At 40.0% G+C, this 12,366-nt stretch overlaps 1 protein-coding gene across 1 annotated transcript in view; it reads left to right on the plus strand.

Annotated features, from left to right (window-relative positions):
* Window positions 1-1,871: 1,871 nt before the first annotated feature.
* Window positions 1,872-12,366, plus strand: part of mettl16 (methyltransferase 16, N6-methyladenosine) — a 42,870-nt gene continuing 32,375 nt past the window's right edge. Inside the window, exons 1-2 of the mRNA XM_080427845.1 lie at window positions 1,872-2,006; window positions 4,937-5,080. Coding sequence (XP_080283971.1) covers window positions 4,953-5,080 — 128 coding nt within the window. The 5' untranslated portion in view covers window positions 1,872-2,006; window positions 4,937-4,952. The remainder of the gene's footprint in view (window positions 2,007-4,936; window positions 5,081-12,366) is intronic.

Here is a 12,366-nt window from a genome sequence, read left to right on the forward strand (position 1 = left end):
CCATGCAAAGGGTCTGTTTTTTTTTCTCCACAAGCAGCTTTCTCTACAGATAAATACTTCAGGATGGAAAATATTACTATTTAATTTTACTAATACTATTATTATTCTCTATGCTGTTCCATTGTAGTGGGATTTGACACGGTCATGGAATTGAGAAGCTGTTAAATGTTTTTTTTAGCTAAAGCCAAAAACAAGTTCTTAGTACAATTTGGTTTATCTCTTGACAATTCAGTCTCCTTGGTGTCTTATTGGTCTTGTTGCAAACTAGACAAAATGAACAGGCTCTTGAAAATGACGCTATACTCCCCTTTGGAATAAGCTGACTAGAGGATTTACTTTATGAAATGCAAATTCAAAACCAGGCCAAAAAAATAAAAAATAAAAAGAATAATATATAAGTTTTGACACTTATTGAAAATACAGTTTACCCTCCTTGGTTTTTAGATCAAGGAGGGTGATATAATCAACTGTCTGGGGTGATAATGTGTTGTGTATTTTAACAGTCATGGAGAATGAGCCTTGGCTGATGGTTTTGAATAATAATTATAATAATAATAATTATGCCCTTTTTAAGAAGGAACGTTTGCCATTCACAGGTCCCAAGCAATCCCTTTGCTTCACATACAGGCTGGTGTGTGACGGGGGTCTGTGGGTCCCTGGCTGCACCAGCCTGACATCCAGCTGTCTGCTATAGCCTGCCTTGTGAATAGTTGCAGGGCTTCACACACTTCACAATTGCTCACAGGCCCTCATTGGAAACAAGCCTGCAAGGACTTTCATGAACGTCCTGTTAAAAGGAATTATCCTTATCCTTACAAGCTCTCCAACAGGACCTTTTGTTTTTTGTTTTGCTTCCATGGTCTCAACTCTTCACACTGCAAAATTGTTAACAATATATCTGGATGTCATTATTGTTTGCGACATAATAAAAAGAAGGAGAAAAAAAAAGTGCACAACTTGTCATACTGTTGTTCATTTTGTGAGCTCTGTTTTGTGTGTTAGAGCAGTGATGCTCAACCTTTTTGATGTCAAGGACCCCCAAATTCACCATTTTATACACATTCTTCTGCCACTCTAATCTACAAACTTTTGTTAAGACATGATTTGGTCAGGGCGCTTGGGTCTATGGGTTCTAATGTGCATCCAGCTTTGTCCAGCGTCTTATACGAACACAATTGGCCCGTGTTCGGGGGAGGGAAGCCGGGCGTGGAGGGTGATAATTGTCATTGCACATATTCCTATGGGCTGGGGTGGAACCTGTCAGCAGGGAGTGTTGGGGGGCGGGAGGAGTAGGATGAAGGCTCTACGTCCTCCCGGTGGGGGCTCCTCACTGGCAGGTGAGCCAGCATACAACAGCAGTGCAGTGACAAGACACAAAAATGTGTGTGGGGAGGAATTAATTGTCATGACAAGTAAATTGGGGAGAAAGGGAGGTAAAAGCAAAAGAAAACCCACAAAAAAACAAAACAAAGACATGATTTGGTCTGAAATTATCTGTCAATTTGATCCAGAATTCATTTACTGTCTTAGTACTGCATACATAGAGATAACAGTGAAACTCTGATCAAAATTACTTACTCCCTCAAGGACCCACTGTGTTAGAGCTTTTAAGCAATGGCGATGATTGTATAACAGTGTAATAACCTGTTTTGAACATGACAGCGATGATACATTTGTATTCATAGTTTCAGGCTCAAATTAAACCTGCCAAGAGAAAGATACGTATATATATATATATATATATATATATCGAAACTATATAAAAACTATATAAAAATACAGAAATGTACAATTAGTTTGGTTGCCATGGGCGACCAATAGAATGATGCGTCATTACGTTTTTGGCGCAACGGAGTGACGCCACGAGCAATGCGGAAGTGAACGTTCAAACAACGTGAGGACACTTTTACCACCTCGAGTCAACAGTATCATTATTGTTATTGTTATTATAATAAATAACATAGATATTTACCGCTTCAGTCACCACAAGAACATCTGTCATAAAGGTAAGCGGACACCAGGAGAACGTTGTGTTATTAATGCATGATTTAAATGTAAACAAACAGCATAGAACATAAACAATGGTTCCTCATTCAATGTGGTTCGCATTAAGCAGTGGTCTTGCCCAGTCCTTAATTCATCTTCAAGTGTTATTTATTTATAATGTATATAGTGTTTTCATTTATATAGTATTTATAACATTTATATAGTGTCATTTGTTCATAATGTAAGCAATGCTCTTGCTCAGTGTTGTTGGTCGGGTTTGGTCCCATATAATTAATGCTCAACAAGTATCATTTATTCACCCAGTTACACTGTTAAGTCAGGTTATTTCAAATGACTTGTCAGTGGTGTAAAGTAACTGTACATTTACTCAAGTACTGTACTTAAGTACAATTTTGAAGGGTTTTTACTTTACTGGAGTATTTCCAGTTTTCAGTACTTTTACTTCTACTCCACTACATCTCAGAGGCAAATATTATACTTTTACTCCACTACAATGATTTGAATACTTTGGTTACTAGTTACTTTGTAGATTTGGATTATTATTACAAAACTTACATTACCCACTTCAGCCCTATATACATTTCAGCCATTTGAAAATAGCCTCGCGATACATTGTGAGCTTGTAGATCTGCTATTTTCAAAAGATTGTTATACATTTGAAAACTTGTGAAATGGGACATTCTGCATAATGAGTACATTTACTTTTGGTAATTTAAGTACATATTGATTCCATTACTTTTGTACTTTTACTCTTTTTTTTTTGAGACACCAGACGTTATATATTATTATATCTGTCATGAAGCATTGTATTTAATGCATTATGCATGACTGTAAACAAACTGCATGGGACATAAACATTAAACAATGGTTCCTCATTCAATGTGATATCTTTTAAGCCAGTAGTTCTCAAACCTTTTTGTTCTAAGGACCCCCAAGTGTATATGTATTTGGTCGCAGACCCCATCTCAAAATGTTTTGCGCCAGGGACCCCCCAAAGAAGACAAGATTTGTTTTAAAGAAATGTTGAAAAATAGCAGATCTATAAGCTCTGAGCTTGTAGATCTTCTATTTTTTCTTCAATAGCCAAAGTATAAATGGATAAAGTGGTTAAAATGATTGTGACGTGTATTAACACATTTACCTGGGGACCCCCTGGAACCCCCTCAAGGACCCCTGGGGGTCCCCGGACCCCACTTTGAGAACCAATGTTTTAAGCTATGGTCTTGTCAGTGTGTTGGTTAGTGTGTTGCTCAGTGTGTTGGTTAGTGTGTTGCTCAGTGTGTTGCTCAGTGTGTTGCTCAGTGTGTTGGTCGTTTTGGTCCCTAATGAATGTTCAACTAGTGTCATTGCTTCACTTAGAGACTTAAGTATGGTTATTTTCAGTGGTGGAAAAAGTACTCGCATGTTTTACTTAAAGTAATACTAGGTAACGTTTTCAACAAAACTAAAGTTAAATTGTATATCTTTTGTGAGTGGCAAAAGTTTCACAACACCCACTCCATGAATTTCACCCCCGGAAGCCTTTTATTTATATATTTTCTATTGAATGTGGACTGGGGGGACTTTCCCGGGAAATGACGTTCCTGGCCAACGTCATGACGTCGTGGCCGACGTCCCCAGGAACTACCGCAACGGTTTCCTGTTTGGCCAGGAACTATCGCGGTAATAACTAAAAGGAACCTCACGCTGATGTTAAGAGAATGTAGGATTAGAAGATCGAAAAAGAACAGAAAAAGAAAGCACAGCTCATGGTAACTAATGCTCCACTGGCTAAGAGAAACGATCCGTAGATAGTATAAAACAATTAAAAGATCGCTTTTTGAAACGCTTCCGGCTTCCGCTGAAAACGAATGGAATTCTGGGTAATCGAGGATTACGGAAATTGTATGCAGTGACGGTAGTGACCAGCAGAGGTTGCTAAAAATCGTTATTTGGGATTCTGCATTGTATAACTTTAAGTAAAAGTATCAATACTGCAATGTAAAAATACGTCCAGTATTACATTTTTAATTGAGTAACGGGGGCATGGTGGCGCATTCGGTAGCGCTGTCGCCTCACAGCTAGAAGGGCCTGGGTTAGATTCTCGCTGGGGACGCTGTGGGTGCGGGGGCCGTGTTCTCTCCTCCGTGTCATCAGTGCCCATACCCTAGGTGGGGTTGGTGAAAGGGCCTCTCTGTGTGGAGTTTGCATGTTCTCCCCGTGTCCCCTAGCGGGTAGGTACCCTCACAAAAACATGCAGTAATCCTGGTCTCTATGCCGCCTCCCCCTGGTCAGCCGGGGCGCCTGATGGAGGGGAAAGGAACTGGTTGGAATAACGTGTTCCTTCCACGTGCTACGTCCTACCGGGGATACTCCCCCCTGTCAGGTGATAAGAAGCGGCCTGCTCACTCCTCATGCATTGAAGGAAGCATGAGGTCAGTCCGGGGCTCTCCCTAGGCTGGCAGAGGGAGAGTAGCGCCCAGGATTACAGCTTAGGCAATTGGCACTGGGTGAAAAAAATGGGTTACAAAAAACGTGGGATAACATTTTTTTATTTTTATTTTAATTGAGTAAAAGTACAAAAGTATTGGTATCAAAATGTACTTAAAGTACCAAAAGTAGAAAGTACTCATTGTGCTATTTCACAAGTTTTCAAATGTATAACATCTAAAAATCTTTTGAAAATAGCTATTTTCAAATGGCCAAAATGTATATAGGGCTGAGGTGGGCAATGTTTTGTAATAATAATCTACTAAGTAACTAAAGTTTTAAAATAATTATATTGAGTAAAAGTATAATAGATGCCTCTGAGATGTAGTGGAGTAGAAGTAAAAGTACTGAAAATTGGAAATACCACAAAATTGTACAATACAGTTATCAAGTAAATGTACTTAGTTACTTTACACCACTGGTTATTTTAAACAAGTTGGTGATTTGTTCTTCTTTGCAGTGAAGTGGTGGATCAAATGGCTCTGAATAAATCCATGCATCCAAGGAACCGGTACAAAGACAAACCTCCAGACTTCTCATATCTGGCTTCCAAGTATCCAGACTTCCAACAGCATGTCCAGACCAGCCTCACTGGAAGAGCCATGTAAGTGTTTATTTATGTACAGACCAGCCTCACTGGAAGAGCCATGTAAGTGTTTGTTTAGTTATATAGTTATCTTTATAGTTATAGTGTAAATGGCACTTAAGATGCTATTATTGCTAACTGGCATCTAGAGTTGCAATACTAACCCTTGACAGCCCATTCATGCAAACAGAAAAGTCAGATCTGATTGTATTAAACCTAAACGACATTAAACTCACCAACATTGCAGCTGTACGGAAAGCTTGGATTATCCTCTTTGTATCTGCCAAGTTTTTGTTTCATAGAAATCCACCATAGACATGTTATGAGCTACTTTCTGTCAATAAATTCCATGCAGGTGATTGAATACTTTATTAACAGTTTGCAAAAAAAGCTCAGAGGTACAGATTCATACAAAAGGATGCTAAAAGGGTAACCTAAGAAAGCCTATGGCTTGTTTCCATTGGGGTCCTGTGAATTCAATACATTGAAACATTTAAAGACAAACAATAATGTGCAAAAACATCATATAAACGAGTAGTAATCAAGAAGAAAAATGTATGTACAGTGAACGGGTGGGGAGGGGGGATCATATCGCGTGATAAGCTTAGACCTTTTACAGGGGCCAGTCACAAATTGCAGGCACCTGTAAGTGCTCTTTTAGAGTGGTTTTGAAGGAAGGTAAGGAGTCATACTTTTTTATGACTGTTGGTAGGGCATTCCACATTTTGGTGGCATAGCATTAGAACAAATTTAACCTCTTGTTTGAGCCGAATGTGGGTTGAACGAGATTGGTGGAGGTCCCTCTGGTGTTGTGCTTGTGTGTGTCTTGAACATTTTTGAAGTAGTTTGACAGGTACATACATGAGTGTCTTTGTGGTGTAGTGTATCTTGTAGACCAGGCCCATTGCAAGTTGCTGCACTCTGTCCTCTACCCTGAGCCATCCCACCATAGCAAAATGAGCAGGGGTTAAATGATTTGTAGATGTAAGGCCAAGCAGTAGCCTGACCAGTTTGTTTTGGGATGTCTGAACTCTGAAGCCTTGTTCTGAAGGCCTATGGTAAGGCTATGGTACCATGAGGTGCATGTATAGTCAAAGTGACATTGGATGAGTGGATGAGATGATTGGAAATCACTCAACAGTCCAGGATGTATGGGCTGTCAAGGGTTGGTATTGCAACTCTAGCTGCCAGATATTAAAAATAGCATCTAAGAGTTAATTGCGGCTAGAATTAAGCTGATGTGTAATGGATAATTGTCAGTTGTTTAGAAACAACACCCGACAGGATGATCACGAGGCAAAGCCGAAGGTGTTTAATCATCCTGAAGGGGTGGCGACAATTATCCCGCTTATTACGTGGCTACTTAATAAATACATTAATAAATTGACCCAAAGGTAACAACAAAACGTAGTATTTCCTTGCTTACGGTAATTAAAGTATTTCATAAGTGTTGCGCTGGCTGTCTGCCCAGCGTAACACTGATATATATATATATATATATTCAAAGATTTGCTATTTTTTAATAGCCAAAGAAATCTAAAATGACACAGATGCGTTCCTGGATTGAGTGGGTTAATATAAAAAAAATGCAGCTAGAAGTCCAAATCCATGAGCAACAACATACAAAAATGACTTACAATTTGCAGAAATGTGATACCTATTTTGTACAAAACCTCCCAGGCAAGGATTGACCATCATCTGAAACATTGTGCCTGTCCTCTATAGCAAGGGTCATTAAATTGTAACTTTAGAAATATGCACATACCCTGTATACACTTATACTAACTGTATGTTGGTTTGTTTACTGTTGAGTGAGAACACAATTTTGCGCATTAAGCTAATCATCTGGGGACCCCCCCCCAAAAAAACATTTGAACCAATGCTGTATAGCAGCAAGACTAACAGCAAGCTGCTTGTCAAGACCAGGACCCCCCCCTCCACCCCCCCCCCCCCCTCATATCAGGTGAAACACACATTGAATTCAACTAATATGCAGATAACTGCACACATGGTGTGTCACTAGCAGGTGTGAACATCCACATCTATGTATGTGTGTCAATGAACATCTTGCTGTGGATTTATCCTTTGTGGATGTACGGTACGGGGGCGTGTTCGCTGCAGCACGTGTGTGTGTGTGTGTGTGTGTGTGTGTGTGTGTGTGTGTGTGTGTGTGTGTGTGTGTGTGTGTGTGTGTGTGTGTGTGTGTGTGTGTGTGTGTGTGTGTGTGTGTGTGTGTGTGTGTGTGTGTGTGTGTGTGTGTGTGTGTGTGTGTGTGTGTGTGTGTGTGTGTGTGTTTCTTTCTCTAGCAGGTGTTGATTATAGTGTCTCATTATGCAGTGTGTGATTGGCATTGTGGACAGACTAACACACAGGTTTTAAAAGTGGAGAAAATGGAAATTGGATAGGAGAGGGGGCTGGGGTCTTTCTACCACTTTAAAAGTTTAACCTGTCATTATTGTTTAAAAAAAATACAGAATTATCCAAAGTTTTTCAAACAAATAACAGATCAAGTAAATAAGTACAATCTCACAATGCACCATCGCATGGGGAGTTGACAAACAATGGCTTGGCACTGTTTTAGCTGGCTCTGAATTAACATGCATATGCAAGTGGACAATTAGTGATTTAACCAATTCCCCCGTATTGACTTGCTGTGTAATTTTGTAGACAGTGGAGGAATATGTAATGACATACAGGATGGTTTTATCCAGCATGCATCACAGTGGTCACCAGGCTCTGTGCTGTTCCAGCAACACACCTGCTCTGCCGTTCAGCACCGCCATACATTGTCGGATGTGTGCTGTAATTGAACACACTGTTCACACAAACTGTCATTTTGCAACGATCTGTTTAGCAACGATCGGGGGATCGATCATACTGGAGATAAATGTTAGTTTGAAAAGGTAAGGAAAACGAAAAATCGCTGGCAGTGGCTTAGCAAACATCGGTAAATTGCCGATCACCGATTGAGTCATTTGGAGAGAAAATCGTCCGATTTAAATCGGTGGCCGATCGATCGGAGCACCTCTACCATTTGCTGTTCCGGTTTATTTCCACATAGATTTGTTTGATTGGCTCAGCAGCAGATTTGAACCGGAAACACACATGAAGGTGTCATATAGAAAGAGGTTTTGATTGATTGAATACTTTCTCTGTCATAAATGTAAACAGCATGTGGTACAGTAAGACATTAAGGCTAAAAGGATAACACAAAACACAAGTCCTGGGGACTTGTTTCCATTGTTATCCTATCATATGTATTCAGTTCAGCAACATAGCAAAATTAACACAATAATACATACAAAATACAAACACTAAATGAAAGATCCCCCCTTGTTGTGGTCTCCTGATAGATCTCCGTCTGACATGGCCATGGATCCTTGTATTTGGCCTGGGAAGGGAGCATGCTGTGTAAGTTATAAAGGGAGAAATGAGGGTGGGAGGTACAGTACTGCAGGGCAGTGGTTCTCAAACTTTTTTGTGTGAAGGACCCCCAAAATGATACATATTTGGCTGCGGACCCCCCCATCTCATATTTTGTGACAGTGACCTCCAGAAGCAAAGATTTGTTCGTACAAATATTCACGATTTTTAAAAGAATAGCCAAAGTATAACATATGGTTAAAGTGGTTAAAATGATTGTGACGCTAATCTAGTAACTAATTTTAACTAATTTAGCTGGGGACCCCCTGGTACCCCCCGACGGAGCAAGGACCCCTGGGGGTCCCCGGACCCCACTTTGACATCCAATGCTGTAGGGCTATAGGAGAGTCTCAGACACAGAGATGGGCTTATGAAGAGAGACGGTCCCTTGCCTTCCATCTCAGCTGTCCAGGCTGGGGCCTATTAAAAATGCAACACCCTGGCTGACATTTCATTTGGTAGTCATATTTTCTGAGGGGATTGGGGGGGATGGTAATTTGTGGAAGGATTATCGCTTTTCTTTAATTAATTAAACATACTTTTTTCACTTAATCTTTCAAACTAGACTCATGACATGATGCATAATTAAACATGTTCAAATGAATAAAAAAAATAAGAAAGAAAAGTCTACCTTAGCTAGCTAGTATGATGCCCTTGTGTACACATTATTTCAGACATGACTGAGTTATAGCCAACTACATTTTCCAAAGCTTTCCAAAATCATTCCAAAACCATGACTGTGTCATATATCTTGCAGGTGTCTCTCCATCTCTCTCCCCTGTCCTGTCTCTCTACACCAGGGGGGAGGGCTAACCTTTTTTTCGGGCACATGATCACTTAGCCATTTTCAAGGCTTGTGTGATCACCCAGTGCCAGACACTGCAGTGAAAGCCACCATTGTCTTATAGGCTGCTGCTAATTATGAATACAAATAATACACAGATAAAATAAATAAATCTGACTGTCTGGGGATAAATGTTGTATGCACATCAAACAATTATGGTTCTTTTTGATTAACTCAATTGATCAGATCAACAGCCCAATCTAATCACCTGGTAGATCAAAAAGAGAGGTGGTTGCCAAGCCCTGTTCTCCACCATCATGTATTATTTAAAAAGTGTTGAATGGTGAATGAGTCTTATTCTGACCGTAAGCCTTTACCAGGTGGCTGCAATTCGGAACTGGCGCCTGTAAAATGTCAAAGCCTTCAATCAATCAAAACCATAGCTGGAGACCATTGAGATTAAATGTTTGGTTCCCTTTGGGCCGTTACCAGGGCATCCGTCAGCCTATTGACTTACTTTTTTTTTTAAAGTTTCTTTCTTGACCACAAGGTTAAAATGTAATGTAGACAGCATGTTATTTAGACTGATGCTAAGTTCTTGGTTCACCTGTGATCCTAGTTTACTGAGGCACTACACTGTCTCTCAATTGTAAATTGTATTGACATGAATACAATCTGTGTGTGTGTGTATGTTAGTTTAACATTGCAAAATGCCATTCAGGTATGTTGAAGGTGAAGCTTTTAGCAGCCAGTGATCCTGTTCTTCTTCAAGACCCTGCTGTATTTCTAAAGACTCATTTATGGTTCCACGATACGGTTGTCAAGCAGCATGATGACACATGACACTTTGTCACAGAGGCATGAATTAATAATTGAAGAAAGTGTGTCAGACTCTCTTCACATAGAAAGGAGCGTTAACGCACTTGGACTAATTGGAAATCTCTTAACTGTATACATTAACCACTTTGCACCTAGTGTCCCTATTTTGGGCATGTCATTATAGGTGAAATAGATTTTTTATAGGTTTAAATGGCAGATGTACACGTTCACACTCGCAGCATGTTGCATTGTGACGCATTGCGAGATATTTTCATGATGTGCCTCTGCAAGAGGCCAGCCGTCTGTTAGAGGGTCTGTGTGTGTGTGTGTGCCTGTCCGGAGCTAATCTGCAAGCCACTCTCTGATCGAGCTGAAACCTTTCCCAAACTTGGAGTCATACGTCATAGATACATGTCATAGATGACTGACTTCATAGAATCATATCTATGACATTCATGTGACCAGCTTGTGACGTCACAGGCTGGCCACATGGAAGTTCATGATCCACATTGGAGCCACGCTGTGTGGCTCCCGAGATCCCGAGATGCATCCCGAGATCCACATGATTCCAGGTTTTATATTTTGCAGAGCGACATCATCGCATGACGAAGTATAAAATAGGGCTTACGGCCCTCGTCATTCAGGTTGGTTCGCTTGAATTATTTGTGCCAGTTTGAGCATCGGAATATTTCGCACACAAACGACCAGTTTAGAATTTTGTACTTGGCATGGAATCAGCTTCCTTTCATACTTGCGTGTACCTTATACTGTAAGCAGTGTTGCCAGGTCTGCTTATTATAATTTCCCCCAAGATTTTATTTGAAAATAGCAGATCTACAAGCTCACAACGCGTCGCGGTGGTTGTGAGCTTGTAAATCGGCTATTTTCAAATGTATAGGTTTAAAGCGCTCATGTGGCCCACTTCGCTTCTTTTGGGCTTGTTTTCCTAGACCTGGTTGCTTGTGTCTCTCACATAATCTGGCAACACTGCTTATAAGTAGTGCTTTCATCACTTATCTGAAGTCAGGGTGGGACATGGGAGGGTCCAGTAAGTTGCTGCTAATCAGCACAGCATTTTGCCGAGCGTGTTTGAGATGACCAAGCAAGGCAGGCTATACCTTGAAGGTCATCCCTTCTACAGAGGGAGAGTGCGTGTGTGCTCAGTGCACACGCACATGCGTGTGTGCATTCATGCGCACGTGTGTAATGATACTTGATCAGCACAATAAGGGTTTTGTGCTGATGAAGTATCATGTGGCCACAGGTCTCCTGTCTGCTCAGCAGAAACTTCCTTCAGGTACAACCAGTTAGTTTTGCTAGTCAGTCAGAAGCTGGATAACAAGGGACGCTCCAATTTATCGACCGTACGTTCGTATCGGCCGATACTTGCCGATAATAGCGAAAATAGCAAATCTACAACTCGACCATTTGCAGATCTGCTATTTTCTATTTGTTGTACGATGAAGTATTTAGGGTGTTATTATATGTGTTATTGAAATGATCTAATTGAAAAAGTACTTCAATTTACTGTATATTGATCTGATCATCAAGTCAAACAGGTTCAGATGTTCAAGTTGTTCTAATTGCACTTAGAAGTCAAATAAAGTTAAATGTATTGATTTTAAGTTGAGTGAAAAAACATGATGAAATAGAATTTCACACACACACGCACGTCTCTTCTCTGTTCTTGTCTTTGTGTATTGCAGCAGAAGGTAACTGCTGTGCATAATAACGCATCCCTCTTAGTTTGACATCCACTAGAACAAACTCCCAGTTTAAATACCCAGAATCTTTATCACTACATCTTCCATCCTCTCTTTCTTACCTCTGTTACTTGGTTTAGAATTCTGTCTGTCTGTCTGTCTGTCTGTAGGGCTGTCAGGATTATGACATTTTACTTGACGATTAATTGTCTTAATTGCGATTAACGATTTCATTGTGTAGCTTTTTGGCTTTGTAAACAAAAGTTGCACGGGGGAAGATATGAAAAAAAACTAAATACACAAAGAAATGACTGACAATGACCGTACCAATAAACAAAATAAATAATGTATTATGCCCAAAATACGCCATATTTAATATTTTATGCTCAGAATTTGACACGTTGTGAGCTTGAAGATCTGTTATTTCCACTATTTTTTATTTTATTTTTCAAAATGTATGAACCTTTTCTCAACATGGAAACAAATAATTGCGACTAGGCGATTATGTAGTAATTGTGACAGGCCTATCTGTCTGTCAATCAATCAATCCTTTGAAACTTCCACACAGCAACATT

Source organism: Gymnoscopelus braueri, assembly GCF_963280865.1.
Source record: "Gymnoscopelus braueri genome assembly, chromosome: 5".
Classification (NCBI taxonomy): domain Eukaryota; kingdom Metazoa; phylum Chordata; class Actinopteri; order Myctophiformes; family Myctophidae; genus Gymnoscopelus; species Gymnoscopelus braueri.